General features: G+C 54.1%; 1 protein-coding gene across 3 annotated transcripts in view; it reads left to right on the forward strand.

The window, feature by feature from the left end:
• The first annotated feature begins 335 nt into the window (after positions 1-335).
• Positions 336-17,004, forward strand: part of LOC133339346 (uncharacterized) — a 37,259-nt gene continuing 20,590 nt past the window's right edge. For 2 of the 3 annotated variants that reach the window (XR_009754711.1, XM_061547472.1), the window contains exons 1-2: positions 336-468; positions 797-1,066. Coding sequence is in view for 2 of the 3 variants with exons in the window: in XM_061547472.1 (XP_061403456.1) it covers positions 399-468; positions 797-1,066 (340 nt within the window). In the remaining variant the exon portion in view is untranslated. The remainder of the gene's footprint in view (positions 469-796; positions 1,067-17,004) is intronic. The other variant, XM_061547473.1, reaches the window with a different exon arrangement.

The raw sequence follows: 17,004 nt of genomic DNA on the forward strand, positions 1-17,004 counted from the left end.
AGTAAAAATCGCCACTGAGACAAAGGCGGCCGGACGTGCGTGGTGCTGGCCACCCACCCCCTCTGTGTGTGCCACAGTGCGGGTAGCCTTCAATGGCTACTCGCTAACAGCACTTGACCCCCTTAGTCTTATAAGGCAATATGGGGGATATTTGTCTTTGTTTGTATACGTACGTGTGTGTGTGTATAGGTTGAAATGTTTATGTGTATGTGCGCTATTGGACACCTAGGTTCAATTGTTAATATTTACTCAGTATGAACGGAAACAGTTAACATATATTTCCATGCATTGCAAGCATCTATATAAGTCTGGATATTTCTCTAGCCCTTCGAGAACATCGATGGCATTCTCAACCCTCAGCTATCTAGCCCCTTCTGGAACATTATCTTGAGGTCGTGATGATGGTGGTGATGGTGGTGATGATGATAATGGTGGGATCTCTCTTCATCTTTACAACAGAGGTTGATGGTGAGTGTGCTGGTGGTGGTAGTATCGATGATGATGGTGGTGGTGATGGAGGTGAAGGTGCCACCCACTCATCCACCCACTCACACACTCACAAATCTACTCACCCACTCGGTCACCCACCCACCAAATCACCGACTCACTCACCCACTGATCACTCACTCACCCACCCACTTACTCATCCACCCACCCACGCACAGGGTTTGGCCACTTCCTCCGATATCTGAGGCTAGGCAATCGCCAAGCTCACACGCATCTCTCTCTTAGCCACTCAACCACCCATCCACTCACCCACTCACTCACCGGCCCACCCATCTTTGTCTCCCCACAGCCGCCTTGGTCTGCACTACTCCTTTCAGCGACAAGTTCAAGGACGTTTCCGCGTCCCCCGGCGGGATCCTCATCGGCGTTGGGAGCGACAGAGACGTCAAAATCTGGTCCAGTTGCTCTTGGCGATCGATGGGGGCGATGTTTGATCGGATATCGATCGGTGGCCGAGGTCGGGGTGCCGCAACGTCGAGTGGAGACCTCTACGCATGGGCGAGAACCGACGACTGGAACGTGTACTACTACCACGGATACGCGTGGTACCATGTGATGGGTGAGATGATGATTTGCTTCTGCCGCTGCTACTATTATTAGTACCACTACTGCAAGCAGATTATTTTTAAGTAATACGCCCACTCACTCACTCACCCACCCACCCACGCACCCATTCACCCATTCACTCACCCACTCACTCACCCACTCACCGACCCACCCACTAATCCACTCAGTCATTCATTCATCCACCCACTCACTCACTCACCTACTCACGCACTCACTAACCCAATCACTCACTCATCCACTCATCCACTCACCCACCCACCCACTTACCCATTCACCCATTCATTCACTCACCCACTCACTCACTCGTCCACTGACCCACTCACTCATCCACTAACCTATCCACTCACTCATTTTCCCATTCACTCACTCACCGACTCAGTCACTCACCTATTCACCGACCCACCCACTCATTCACCCACTCATACACTCACTCACTCATCCACCCACTCACCCACATACCCATTAACCCACCCACTCACTAACCCATTCACCCACTCATCCATTCACTCACTCACCCACTCACTCACTCACCCACTTACCCACGCACTCACCCAGTCACCCACTCATCCATTCACTCACTCATAAATTCACCCACATACCCATTAACCTACCCACTCACTCACCCACTCACTCACTCATTCACGCACCCACTTACCCACGCACTCACCCACTCACTAAACCACTCACACACTCAATCATTCATCTACTCACCCACCCACTCACTCATCCGCTCACTAACTCAACCACTCACCCACCCACCCGCTCACCCATTCATCCATTCCATCACTCACCCACTCACCCACTCACTCACCAACTCACCCACCCACCCACTTACCAACCCACTCACTTACCCGTCCGCTCACCCTTAATTGAATGAACACAGCTGTACCAATGATACTCACGCACTCGCTCACTAACCCAATCACTCACTCATCCACTCACTCGTCCACTAATTCACTCATCAACTCACCCACCCACCCACTTACCCATTCACTCACTCACCCACTCACTCACTCGTCCACTCACCCACTCACTCATCCACTCACTCACCCACTCACTCACTCATCCACTCACCCACGCACACACCCATTCACCCGCTCACCCATTCACCCATTCACTCACTCACCCCCTCAGTCTCTCACCTACTCACCCACTCACCCACTCTCCAACTCACCCACACACTCACCCACTCACCGATTCACCCAACCACTCACTCACTAATCCACTCACTCATCCACTCACCCACCCAACCACTCACTCACTGACTCATCTACTCAACCACCCACCCACTCATCCACTCACCCTCTCACCCATTCCATCACTCACCCACTCACTCACCTACTCAACCTCCCACTCACTCACCCACTCACTCACCTACTCACCCACCCACTCACTTACTAATCCACTCACTCATCCACTCACCCACTCACCCACTTACTCATTCACCCATTCACTCACTCAACCACTCATTCACTCACCCACCTACTCACTCACTCACCCACCCACCCAGCCACCCACTCACTCCCTCACTCACCCACCAACTCAATCACACACCCATTCACCCACCCACTCATCCACTCACCCTCTCACCCATTTCATCACTCACCTACTCACCAACTCACTCACCTACTCACCCACTGACTCACCCACCCACTCATTTACTAATCCACGCACTCATCCACTCACCCACCCACCCACTCACCCACTCACTTATTCACCCATTGACTCACTCAACCACTCACTCACCCACCTACTCACTCACCCACCCACCCACGCACCCAGCCACCCACCCACTCACTCACCCACTCAATCACCCTCCGACTCACCCATTCACCCACCCACTCATCCATTCACCCTCTCACACATTCCATCACTCACCCACTCACCCACCCACTCACCTACTCACCCACCCACCCACTCACTCACTCACTCAATAATACACTCACTCATCCACTCACCCACCAACCTACTCACTCACCCACCCACCCAGCCACCCACCCACTCACTAACTCACTCACCCACCCACCCACTCAATCACCCACACACTCACCCATTCACCCATCCACTCATCCATTCACCCTCTCACACATTCCATCACTCACCCATTCACCCACTCACTCACCTACTCACCCACTCACTCACCCATTCCATCACTCACCCACTCACCCAATCACTAACCTACTCACCCACCAACTCACTCACCCACTCACTCACCTACTCACCCACTCACTCACTAATCCACTCACTCATCCACTCACCCACCCACTCACCCAAATCACTCACTCACCCACCTACTCACTCACCCACCCACCCACTCACCCATTCACCCAACCACTCATCCACTCACCCACCCACCCACTCACTCACCCACCCACTCACTCACCCACTAACCCACTCACCCATTCACCCATCCACTCACTCACCAACTCACCCATTCACAAACTCACTCACTCACTCACCTGCTCGCTCACCCTTAATTGAATGAACACAGCTGTACCAATTATATTCTATCTGCGTCTAAACATCCCACTGCTATTGTTAGTGTGGGAGTCAAGTTTCGTGTTTATTTGGTTAGTCAGGCTGTATCAATATACTCATTGACACATTGAGACCAATAACGACTGATAGAGATACACGCACGTCGATAGATATACATAGACACGTGAAGGTAGATAGATACTCTTAGAGATGAATAGAGATACGTAGAGACCCATTGAGATACACAGAGATATACGGATACCCTTTGGGATACTCATAGACCCATAGAGATACTCATAGACCCATAGAGATACACAGAAATACACAAAGACCCATAGAGATACTCAGATACCCATTAAAATACACAGAGATACACAGATATCCATAGAGATAGACAGAGATGAATAGAGACCCATAGACAAACACAGGGATACAGATGTAATGACATCGCGGGAAGTCAGTTTGTAGTACCGGCCTATAGAGGCACGGCGTGCGGTGTAATGACACCACGGACACCACAGTGGTGTGGGTGTAGTAGCGGCCCTAGAGGGACCCGGTGAGCGCTGATTGATAGCGCTGGATGGCACCAAGCTTGGCGTGCAGTGCTAGCCCGACAGGACATGGTTTTGGAGTGCCGGCCGTAGAAATTAGGTTGCTAAAGGCCATGGCACTTTGGTTGACCCAAGAGGACACGTGCCCAGTTAAGTCTACAAAGGGGCCCGAGTGGGGGCTAGGGGTGGTCACGTGGCTAGCATCCAGATCCTTTCCGAGGATTGTGGAAGGTGGTCGTGGCCAAGGGCGGAGCCAGCCACGCTGCAGAGAATAGAAGCCGAGTCCCCAGAGGGACCGGCGTTGTTGTTCATCCTGGAAGAAACCTTCATCTACGTTCTCCGTTCCACTCACTCACTCATCCACTCACTCATCCACTCACCAATTCACTCACTCACCCACTAATGCACTCACTTACTCATCTACTCACTTACCCACCCACTCTCCCACCCACTCACCCATTCACCCACCCACTCTTCCACTTACCCAACCACTCACCCAATCACCCATTCAATCACTCACCCAGTCAGTCACTTACCTATTCACCCACTCACCCACTCACTCACCCACTTACTCACTCTCCTACTCATCCACTCACTCACTCACCCACACACTCATCTACTCACTCACTCATCCACTCACTCACTCATGGACTCACCCACTCACCCATTCCCTCATTCACTCACTCACTCACTCACCCACTCTGTCACTCACCTACTCACCCAACCACTCACTCACTCTCCCACCCACTCACCAACTCACCCACTCACTCATCTACTCACTCAGTCATCCACTCACTCACTCATCCACTCACCCACCCACCCACTCAACCAGTCACCCATTCACTTACCCAATCAGTCCTTAACCTACTCAACCACCCACCCACTCAACCACCCACTCACTCATTCACTCACCCACTCACTCACTCACCCACTCACCCAGCCACTCACCCAGCCACTCACCCACTCATCCATTTACCCACCCAGCCACTCTGCCACTCTCCCACCAACCACACACTCACCCAGCCACTCACCCACTCACTCACTCACTCACCTGACCCCTCACCCTTAATTGAATGAACACAGCTGTACCAATGATATTCTATCGCCGTCTAAACGTCCCACTGCTATTGTTAGTCTGGGAGTCAAGTTCCGTGTTTATTTGGTTTGTCTGGCTGTATCAACATACTCATAGACACATTGAGACCCATATATCTATGTAGTGGCGGTGCGCGCTGACAAGGTGGGGGTGTGTGTGTGCGCGCGCCGGGCGTGGCTACATCGAGTGTGGGGGTGTTGACGCACGCCGACAGTGATGGATCACGGGGCGGCACTGGGTGCGTGGTTGTGCGCGTTGACACGATATGGGAAACAGGATCGTGGGCAGCGCGCTGAGTGATTGGTCAACTGGGGTGGGTGCTCTCAGCGACGTCCGCATGGAGGACTATAAAGGGGGACGCACGAGAGCACTCGGAGAGTTATTACCAGCTGAAGATCGAAGACGGAGTTGAAGAGATAGGGCCCTGAGACCCCTAGCCCCGCTGTCCTTGTAAGGGCCGGGACCCTGTGCGGCTCAGAGGCGAGGCTGTGGGACCCGTGGCCTGGCGTCCATGTGGGACGAGGCTGTGGGACCCAGGGTCGAGACTAATAACCCAGCCGGGTGGGTTCCGAGAAGCTACGGGGCGTAAGAACCCGTGTGGGTGTAGCCAGGGGAACCTCGTGGGTTATGTGGCAGTTGCCACCCGTGTAAAATAAGTTGGTGTTAATAAAAGGTGTGCTACCCGTCAGAGTCGTCTCCCGCCAAGTTACTACTTTACAACTGGTGTCAGAAGTGAACCTGTCTTCTAAAACGATGGATACTAGGAAGACTACCCATACCCACGAGCGAGATCGGGAAGACGACGGCGTACCGGAGCCACAAGCCTCGGGAGGCGAGGACGATGAGATGCCGCCGATGCAGCACCTCGCGGCGATGGCCGACGCTCCGCTCGTCTCCAACACCGGCCTTCAGGATGCACACTCTCGCCTGGCGGAGTTGCTGCTTGCCGCAGCTTCAATTTTGTCAGAAATCACTGCTTCAGGAGGCGGGAGGACGACTACGAGGTTGGAGGAGGGAGCGCGGCCGGCGGGATCCCGCCACAACGCGCTTCGCGCCGAAAGTTTTGAAATTGGCGCCATTTTCGAGGGTCCACCATCCATTGGCGGGAAGCGTGGACACCACGTGGTCGGGGACCTCCACTCTACACAGCCCGCATCATTGGCGCGCGCCGAAACTCTCCACCATGCGCCTGCCGACGGAGCCGACATTTTCGTTGACCACAGCGGTGCGCGGGAAAAGCATTTATCGGGGGACGACGACCAGGTCTTCCAACAAAGACTGCCCGCGCTCACGGCGTTCAAGGCGGACGGGGGCGACTGGGGGGCCTTCCAACGAAGGTTCCTCGCGCATCAGGAGATGTCGGGGTGGTCCGACACCACTGCCCTACGCGCGCTGCCGGAGACGCTCGACGACGACGCGCTTGCGGCCTTCACATCCGCCCCAAGGTCGTCCCGCTCAACGCTCCAGGCCACGCTACATCTCATGGCTAAGGTGTTCGGACCGCCCTCGACCTGTCGCCACCAGTTTTACGAACGGCGTAAGGTGGATGGAGAAACTACGCTCGCCTATCGCACGTCGCTGCTCGCCCTGGCGGACGCCGCTTTTCCCCGCATGGACAAGGAGGAGAAGGACGCCATGGTGACAGAGCAGCTGCTGGCGTTGGCTCACGGTCTGGGAGTGCCCATCAATACGGCGGACGAGATGGACATCTGCTCCTTGGGGGTTGCGACAAGTATTCACGCACACGAGGTCCTCAAGCGCAAGCGGACGGTCATCTGTGCATTGGCGGGATCGCGACACCAGCCGCGACGGTCGCCGAGCCTCAGACTGCTACGGCTCGGGAGGAGGCCTTCACCGTGTCAAGACCGGGGGAGTGGAGATCGGGAGGTCGTTCGCCCGTACGATCCCGCAAGCTGGAGCAACCGAAACCTACGACGTCCCTCGTCTTGTGCTACAACTGCGGCCTCCGGGGTCACGTCGCGTCCGGGTGCCGGGCTCCGCGTCAGCGCGCCACGGGACCACGTCCGGACGACGACCAAGGCCCCAAGTCATCCCAGCTAACCCCGGCAAGTCGCGGCACCCCACACGCTTGGTCCACATACACGGCACACTCGGGTCGCCGCTTCGCGGTGGGGGGACCGCGTATGGGTACCGGGGATTCGGTTCGGCGAGGGGGGTTCGTACACGGCCCGGGCGCAGTCAAATGGTCCGAGTTGGCCCACAGGATAGTGGCTGCGTCGGCCGGGTCGTCCGTAGTAACGGGGTTTATTGACGGGGTCGAGGTCCGGGTGCTGGTGGACACGGGTGCGTCGGCCACTATCATTTCGGACCTTATTTATAACATCCTTCCCGTCCAATGCCGACCCCTTCTTCCGGTGGACGTACCGTTTTACGCGGCAAACGGGGGATCTTTGGGAATCATCGGACAGATTCGGGCGACTATTTGTATTGGTGATATCAAATTGGCGGGTCCCATTTTTGTGTCATCGTCTCTGGCAGTGCCTTGTTTACTGGGTACGGACTTTCTGGCTAAAATGCCCATTAAAATTCTCATTGATCAGGCCTGCATTGAGCTTCCATCGGGTCGGCGGGTTGCATTTTTAACGAGTCCTACCAAAATACGCACGGTTTGTGCAACGGTTCAGGCGCTGGCAACTCAGACTGTGCGGGTGCCCCCGGGATCGCAAATGTTGGTACCCCTTCGGTTGCGAAAACCCCTCGGGATTGACGCAGGGGAACAAGGTGTTCTGTTGGGGCCGTCAAACAGAGCTGTTGGGGGCCTCGACTTAGCGGTAGCTCAGACCATGGTGCGGGCGGACAGGGATCCGTTCGTTATGGTTCTGAATACGGGGTCGCGGCCAGCTGTTATTACACAGGGCACGGTGCTGGCTCACGCGGCGCCGCTACCCGTCGACGAACAGCTCGTTGCGCATGCCGACTCTAGCCTCGATACGCATCCTCCATTGGAGGAGGGGACAGAATGGTTGGACTCGTTGTGTGCTGGGTCTAGTGACTTGTCTAGTGTGCAGTTGGGAGCGTTGAGGGGCCCTGCTACTCGAATTCGCTGACGTTTTTAGCAGACACAAGTACGATATTGGCTGCACGGACTTGTTGCGCCACCACATAGCGACCGGTGATGCGGCCCCTATTCGGCAAAATCCCTTCCGGCTCAGCCCAGCCGAGAAGGAGCATGTGAGATCGGCTGTTAATGACATGTTGGCTGCCGACATCATTTCGCCCTCTTCCAGTCCGTGGGGTGCTCCCATCGTCCTTGTTAAAAAACAGGACGGGTCCTTGCGGTTTTGTGTGGATTTTCGCCGCCTAAATAAAATCTCAATGGCAGACGCGTATCCACTCCCCAGGATGGATGAGTCGCTGGATGCCTTGGCGGGAGCACAGTATTTTTCAACGCTTGACCTGCTTTCGGGATTTTGGCAATTGCCCCTCGATGAGGAAACTAAACCTAAGACCGCTTTCCGGACACCAGGAGGCCTATTTGAATTCAATCGATTGCCCATGGGCTTACATTCTGCTCCCGCCACGTTCCAGAGGCTCATGGAATTGGTTTTGTCAGGACTCCAATGGGACACCTGTTTGATCTACCTCGATGATATCATCATTTTCAACCGGACTTTCGAGGAGCACCTCCAGCGATTGAGAGGGGTGTTCCTCAGGATGCGTTCCGCTAAATTAAAATTTAAACCGGCTAAATGTCACCTGCTTCGGGAATCGGTCAGGTACTTGCGGCATATTGTTGGCCGTTCAGGGATCTCCACAGACCCTGCTAAGACGCACTGCGTCAGCTCATGGCCAACGCCAACCTCAGTCACTGAAGTCCGCAGCTTCATAAGATTCGCCTAATACTACCGCCGTTTTGTCGAACATTTTGCCACCATAGCCAGGCCCCTACACGCTTTGACGGCTAAAGGGGTAAGGTTTCACTGGGGCTCAGAGGAGGAGGCTGCGTTCTGCTCCCTTCGGGACGCCTTGGTGCGGGCTCCTCCCTTGTGTTACCCCGATTTCACGCAACCGTTTCTGCTTGACACGGATGCCAGTAACACGGGTATCGGGGGAGTGCTCTCACAGGTGGTCGGGGGGGTCGAACGGGTGGTCGCCTACGGTAGTAGAGTTCTGTCACCTGCGGAACAACGCTACTGTGTGACACGTCGTGAATTGCTAGCGATCGTTTTTTTTATACAGCAATTCAGGCCGTATCTCTACGGACGTCATTTTACTGTTCGTACAGACCACGCGGCTCTCCAGTACACAATGCGGGTGGCGCAACCCTCCGGCCAATTGTCCCGATGGCTGGAGGTCCTCCAAGACTACCAGTTCACGACGATTTACCGAAAGGGATTGCGGCACTCGAATGTGGATGCCTTGTCGCGGTTGTCGCCTCGCTCGGAATGCGCGTGTCTTCTGGGATCGGCGCGGTGTAAACCCCCTGTCACCGTCCCCGCGGAAGTTTTGCTCGCTGCCACTGACGCTCCGGAGGTCGATGCGCCCGCCGCTCCTACGGGCGGGGACTCGTTACTCGCGTTGCCTCTTACCGAGTGGGGCCGTCTCCAAATGGCCGACAGCTCCCTACTCACGCTGCGTCGGAAGGCAGAGGCTCCCGGGGGGGGGGGAAACGCGGGTCAGTTCATGGGTGGTCAGACAGGGCCTCCTGATGAAGTGGGACAATATGTCCCGGCGCCATACGCTCGTTGTGCCATCTGCTATGCGGGGTAGGGTCGTTTTGGCTGCTCACGAACGACTCATGCATTTGGGATTTCACAAAACGCTCGCCCTACTCCAACGGGACTATTACTGGCCGGGTATGGGGAGCGACGTGGCAAACATCCTCAAGGGATGTGTGGGGTGCGCTCGAAGGAAACCGCCACAAATAGCGGCTAATCCACCGCTACAATCCATTCAGGTTTCGCGCACGAACGAACTGGTTGCGCTCGACATTCTGGGGCCCTTTCCCGCTACACCTAGGGGTAACAAATACCTGCTGGTTGGCGTAGAATACTTCACCCGATGGCCCATGGCGTGGCCACTCGCCAACCAGTCGGCTGCGGCGGTGGCGGACGCCTTTGTCCAGGGCTATGTTTTGGACAAAGGCGCCCCCGAACACTTGCTGACGGACCAAGGAAATAATTTTTCGAGCGTTTTGTTGCGCGAGGTGTGCGACCTGTTGGGTACAAAAAAAGTGCGTACCTCCCCGTACCACCCGCAGACTGATGGAATGGTTGAACGTCTAAACAGGACGATTACTTCTATGCTGTGCCAACAGGTCTGCAACGATCAGGTTGATTGGGACTTGCAGGTACCTGGGGTACTCGCGGCCTATCGAATGGCCCCCCATGCGGCAACGGGGTTTTCCCCATTTTTTCTCATGTATGGGCGGGAGGCTGATCCGCCTATGGATGTCCAACTGGGGATTTCCCAGCCACGTGCGAAATACAAATTGGCCGACCACATCAAATTTAATATCGCCAAACTGGCTGAAGCGCGAGAGGCTGCGAGGTTGAATTCGAGGTCGCGCCAGGTCGCTAACGAGAGGTTGCATGAACGAAAAGTGTATACGCACGATTGGAAAACAGGCGATAAGGCCTGGCTGCATTGCCCACATGCACCGTTGGCTACGTCCCCTAAATTGTTGAGACCATGGAGGGGACCTGTGGAAATCGTGCGTATTGCGCGACCCCAGTGTATCCAGATTAAATGGGGAAAACGCCGTTGGTACGTACACCCCTCCCGGCTGAAACCTTTCGCGGCAACCCATGACCTCCCTTTGTGCCGTAACGACCGAGCGTGTGATGGGGCCGTCGGCTCGGGGTGGGAGGTGTCGCAGTCTGATCCTCACGTGTCTCCGCCTGACCTACTCCCAGGTGTCGCGGACCTGACGGCTGCTGACCGCCGAGAGCCGGAACCCCGAGGCGCGCGCGGATCTACAATGCCTGCCCCGTGCCTCCCTGGACTGCCGGCGCCACCGGACGGTCAACCGCGTCTGGTGCCGTACGACGGACCGGCCAGACGGACTCGTGCTAAGACACGCCACTTTTCCTGAAAAAAAAAAAAAAAGAGGGGGGGCCCGAGATTGCGACTCGGCGCCACGTTCCCCTTCTGCCCGCTACATTGCCCCGTGCAAGGGGTGGTCGGAAATGAAGGGACGCTGCACGAGTCATTTTTGTATATACGTTTATTGTTGTCGCTCGCCGTTTGTACATATTGTTCTTGTTGTTGCGGTGGTATGCTCTGCTTACGGATGGCGGAGTTCTTATTGTGTTGTGTTGTTGTGATTGTTGCTGGTGTTACGGGGCACACACTAAAGGGGGGAGGGAAATACATTTTTTTAGCAGCCAGGTCGGCTGCGAGCTATGTGGTAGGGGGTGATGTAGTGGCGGTGCGCGCTGACAAGGTGGGGGTGTGTGTGTGCGCGCGCCGGGCGTGGCTACATCGAGTGTTGGGGTGTTGACGCACGCCGACAGTGATGGATCACGGGGCGGCGCTGGGTGCGTGGTTGTGCGCGTTGACACAATATGGGAAACAGGATCGTGGGCACCGCGCTGAGTGATTGGTCAACTGGGGTGGGTGCTCTCAGCGACGTCCGCATGCAGGACTATAAAGGGGGACGCGCGGGAGCACTCGGGGGGTTATTACCAGCTGAAGATCGAAGACGGAGTTGAAGAGATAGGGCCCTGAGACCCCTAGCCCCGCTGTCCTTGTAAGGGCCGGGACCCTGTGCGGCTCAGAGGCGAGGCTGTGGGACCCGTGGCCTGGCGTCCATGTGGGACGAGGCTGTGGGACCCAGGGTCGAGACTAATAACCCAGCCGGGTGGGTTCCGAGAAGCTACGGGGCGTAAGAGCCCGTGTGGGTGTAGCCAGGGGAACCTCGTGGGTTATGTGGCAGTTGCCACCCGTGTAAAATAAGTTGGTGTTAATAAAAGGTGTGCTACCCGTCAGAGTCGTCTCCCGCCAAGTTACTACTTTACATCTACATAGAGACCCATAACGACTGATTGCGATACATGCACGTCGATAGATATACATAGACGCATAAAGGTAGATATTTACTCTTGGAGATGAATAGAGATACATAGCGACACATAGAGATACAGAGAGACCTATTGAGATACAGAGACCCATTGATATACAGAGAGATAAACAAAGATGATTGGAGATACGTAGAGATACACAGATACTCATAGAGACACACAGAGGCTCATAGAGATACACAGACATACACAAAGACCCATAGAGATACTCAGATACCCATTAAAATGCACAGAGATACACAGATATCCATAGAGATAGACAGAGATGAATAGAGACCCATAGACAAACACAGGGATACAGATGTAGTGACATCGCGGGATGTCCCTGTGCAGTACCGGCCTAGAGAGGCACGGCGTGCGGTGTAACGACACCACGGACATCGCAGCGGTGTGGGTGTAGTAGCGGCCCTAAAGGGGCCCGGTGAGTGCTGATTGATAGCGCTGAATGGCACCACGCTTGGCGTGCAGTGCCAGCCCTACAGGACATGGTGTGGGAGTGTCGGCCGTAGGAATGAGGTTACTAAAGGCCATGGCACTCTGGTTGACCCGAATTGACACGTGACCAGTTAAGTCTACAAAGGGGCCCGAGTGGGGGCTCGGGGTGGTCACGTGGTTAGCATCCAGATCCTTCCCGAGGATTGTGGAAGGTGGTCGTGGCCAAAGTCAGAGCCAGCCACGCCGCAGAGAATAGAAGCCGGGTCCCCAGAGTGACCGGCGTTGTTGTCCATCCTGGAAGAAACCTACGTCTACGTTCTCTGTTCCACTCACTCACTCATCCACTCACTCATCCACTCACCCATTCACCAATTCACTCACTCACCCACTCACTCACTCATCTACTCACTCACTCATCTACTAACCCTCCCACCCATTCACTCACCGACTCAGTCAATCACCTACTCACCCACCCACCGACTCACCCTACCACTTTCTTAACCACTCATCCATCCACTCATCCACCCATTCTCCCACCCACTCACTCACTTATCTACTCACTCATCCACTCACTCACTCACACACCCACTCACTCACCCGCTCACCCACTCACGCACTCACTCGTTCACCAACTCAATCACTCATCCACTCACTCACTCATCCACTCACTCATTCATCCACTCACTCACTTACTCACTCACTCACTCACCCACTCACTCACTCATCCACTCACTCATCCACCCGCTCACCCGTTCACCCATTCACTCAATCACCCACACCCTCACTCACTCATCCACTCACTCACTAGATCATCCACTCAATAACCCATTCACGCATTCACGAACCCACTGAGTCACTTACTCACCGACCCACCCACTCAGACTTTCACCAATTCATCCACTCACTCACTCGCTCACCCACTCACCCACTCACTCACTCTCTCACCCACTCATTCACTCACCCACTCACCCAGCCACTCACCCACTCATCCATTTACCCACCCAGCCACTCTGCCACTCTCCCACCAACCACACACTCACCCAGCCACTCACCCACTCACTCACTCACCTGACCGCTCACCCTTAATTGAATGAACACAGCTGTACCAATGATATTCTATCGCCGTCTAAACGTCCCACTGCTATTGTTAGTCTGGGAGTCAAGTTCCGTGTTTATTTGGTTTGTCTGGCTGTATCAACATACTCATAGACACATTGAGACCCATATGTCTATGTAGTGGCGGTGCGCGCTGACAAGGTGGGGGTGTGTGTGTGCGCGCGCCGGGCGTGGCTACATCGAGTGTGGGGGTGTTGACGCACGCCGACAGTGATGGATCATGGGGCGGCACTGGGTGCGTGGTTGTGCGCGTTGACACGATATGGGAAACAGGATCGTGGGCAGCGCGCTGAGTGATTGGTCAACTGGGGTGGGTGCTCTCAGCGACGTCCGCATGGAGGACTATAAAGGGGGACGCACGAGAGCACTCGGAGAGTTATTACCAGCTGAAGATCGAAGACGGAGTTGAAGAGATAGGGCCCTGAGACCCCTAGCCCCGCTGTCCTTGTAAGGGCCGGGACCCTGTGCGGCTCAGAGGCGAGGCTGTGGGACCCGTGGCCTGGCGTCCATGTGGGACGAGGCTGTGGGACCCAGGGTCGAGACTAATAACCCAGCCGGGTGGGTTCCGAGAAGCTACGGGGCGTAAGAGCCCGTGTGGGTGTAGCCAGGGGAACCTCGTGGGTTATGTGGCAGTTGCCACCCGTGTAAAATAAGTTGGTGTTAATAAAATGTGTGCTACCCGTCAGAGTCGTCTCCCGCCAAGTTACTACTTTACATCTACATAGAGACCCATAACGACTGATTGCGATACATGCACGTCGATAGATATACATAGACGCATAAAGGTAGATATTTACTCTTGGAGATGAATAGAGATACGTAGCGACACATAGAGATACAGAGAGACCTATTGAGATACAGAGACCCATTGATATACAGAGAGATAAACAAAGATGATTGGAGATACGTAAAGATACACAGATACTCATAGAGACACACAGAGGATCATAGAGATACACAGACATACACAAAGACCCATAGAGATACTCAGATACCCATTAAAATGCACAGAGATACACAGATATCCATAGAGATAGACAGAGATGAATAGAGACCCATAAACAAACACAGGGATACAGATGTAGTGACATCGCGGGATGTCCCTGTGCAGTACCGGCCTAGAGAGGCACGGCGTGCGGTGTAACGACACCACGGACATCGCAGCGGTGTGGGTGTAGTAGCGGCCCTAGAGGGGCCCGGTGAGTGCTGATTGATAGCGCTGAATGGCACCACGCTTGGCGTGCAGTGCCAGCCCTACAGGACATGGTGTGGGAGTGTCGGCCGTAGGAATGAGGTTACTAAAGGCCATGGCACTCTGGTTGACCCGAATTGACACGTAACCAGTTAAGTCTACAAAGGGGCCCGGGTGGGGGCTAGGGGTGGTCACGTGGTTAGCATCCAGATCCTTCCCGAGGATTGTGGAAGGTGGTCGTGGCCAAAGTCAGAGCCAGCCACGCCGCAGAGAATAGAAGCCGGGTCCCCAGAGTGACCGGCGTTGTTGTCCATCCTGGAAGAAACCTACGTCTACGTTCTCTGTTCCACTCACTCACTCATCCACTCACTCATCCACTCACCCATTCACCAATTCACTCACTCACCCACTCACTCACTCATCTACTCACTCACTCATCTACTAACCCTCCCACCCATTCACTCACCGACTCAGTCAATCACCTACTCACCCACCCACCGACTCACCCTACCACTTTATTAACCACTCATCCATCCACTCATCCACCCATTCTCCCACCCACTCACTCACTTATCTACTCACTCATCCACTCACTCACACACCCACTCACTCACCCGCTCACCCACTCACGCACTCACTCGTTCACCAACTCAATCACTCATCCACTCACTCACTCATCCACTCACTCATTCATCCACTCACTCACTTACTCACTCACTCACCCACTCACTCACTCACTCATCCACTCACTCATCCACCCGCTCACCCGTTCACCCATTCACTCAATCACCCACACCCTCACTCACTCATCCACTCACTCACTAGATCATCCACTCAATAACCCATTCACGCATTCACTAACCCACTGAGTCACTTACTCACCGACCCACCCACTCAGACTTTCACAAATTCATCCACTCACTCACTCGCTCACCCACTCACCCACTCACTCACTCACTCTCTCACCCACTCATTCACTCACCCACTAACCCACTCACTCACCGACTCACTCACTCATCCACTCACTCACTCATCCACTCACTCACTTCAGTTTCATTTATTTGGAATAACCCTGTGAGCCATTCGGCTCTTGATTCGGGTGCAATCGCAACAAACAATACAATTACAAGATACATTTAAAATTTACTTTAAGCAAATTGAAACTTCCCCTCCAAAAACAATAAAATCTTCCAGAAACAGCACCATTTGTTTATGCTGCGTACAAAAATGTGCATAAAATCCCATTTTGATGTTAGATCACAATAACAATGATAATGCAATATAGATAAAAAAAATGTAAGTATAACTCTATATTGATTTAAAGCTTTCGTGACTGCAGGGATTCATCTTCTTGGTTCTTTCGGTAAAGTCACGTAGAAGGGAAGTAATAAAATAATAAAAATAAAACATAATAAAATTATTCTCACGACGTTTCGGCCACGACGCAAGCAGCCGTCCTCAGGTGAAAACCAGGTCCGTCGAGGCGACAGAGTCTGAATGAAACAGCACACGAGCTTTGAGCATATATATATAAGCTGGGCGCCTTGACAAATATCAAGAGGAATTTGGCATATTTATGGGAAATGCAGGAATGTGATTAGTACTACATATGCATGTGCATTATGCAGGATTAACAGCATCAAAGGGAGCTGCAGTTGCTGCTGCTGCAGTTTCTGCTGCTGCTGCAGTTTCTGCTGCTGCTGCTCACGTTTACGGTGACTTTCAGACCGCGTTCCACTCACTGGCATGGTGCAGTGTGCAGAGTAATGTATGGTGTCGTAATTGTATAGTAAATATATAGCAGTGTGATACACATTAGGGTGGGTAGAATAATACATAGTGTTATATTAAAATGGATAAGGCAGCAACTGCAGCAGCAGCAACTGAAGCAGCAGCAGCAACTGCAGCAGCAGAAACTGCAGCAGCAGCAGAAACTGCAGCAACAGCAGCAACTGCAGCAGCAGCAGCAACTGCAGCAGCAGCAGCAGCAACTGCAGCTCCCTTTGATGCTGTTAATCC

Source organism: Lethenteron reissneri, unplaced genomic scaffold, assembly GCF_015708825.2.
Source record: "Lethenteron reissneri isolate LAM-NWPU_2019-01 unplaced genomic scaffold, ASM1570882v1 scaffold_1845, whole genome shotgun sequence".
Taxonomy (NCBI): domain Eukaryota; kingdom Metazoa; phylum Chordata; class Hyperoartia; order Petromyzontiformes; family Petromyzontidae; genus Lethenteron; species Lethenteron reissneri.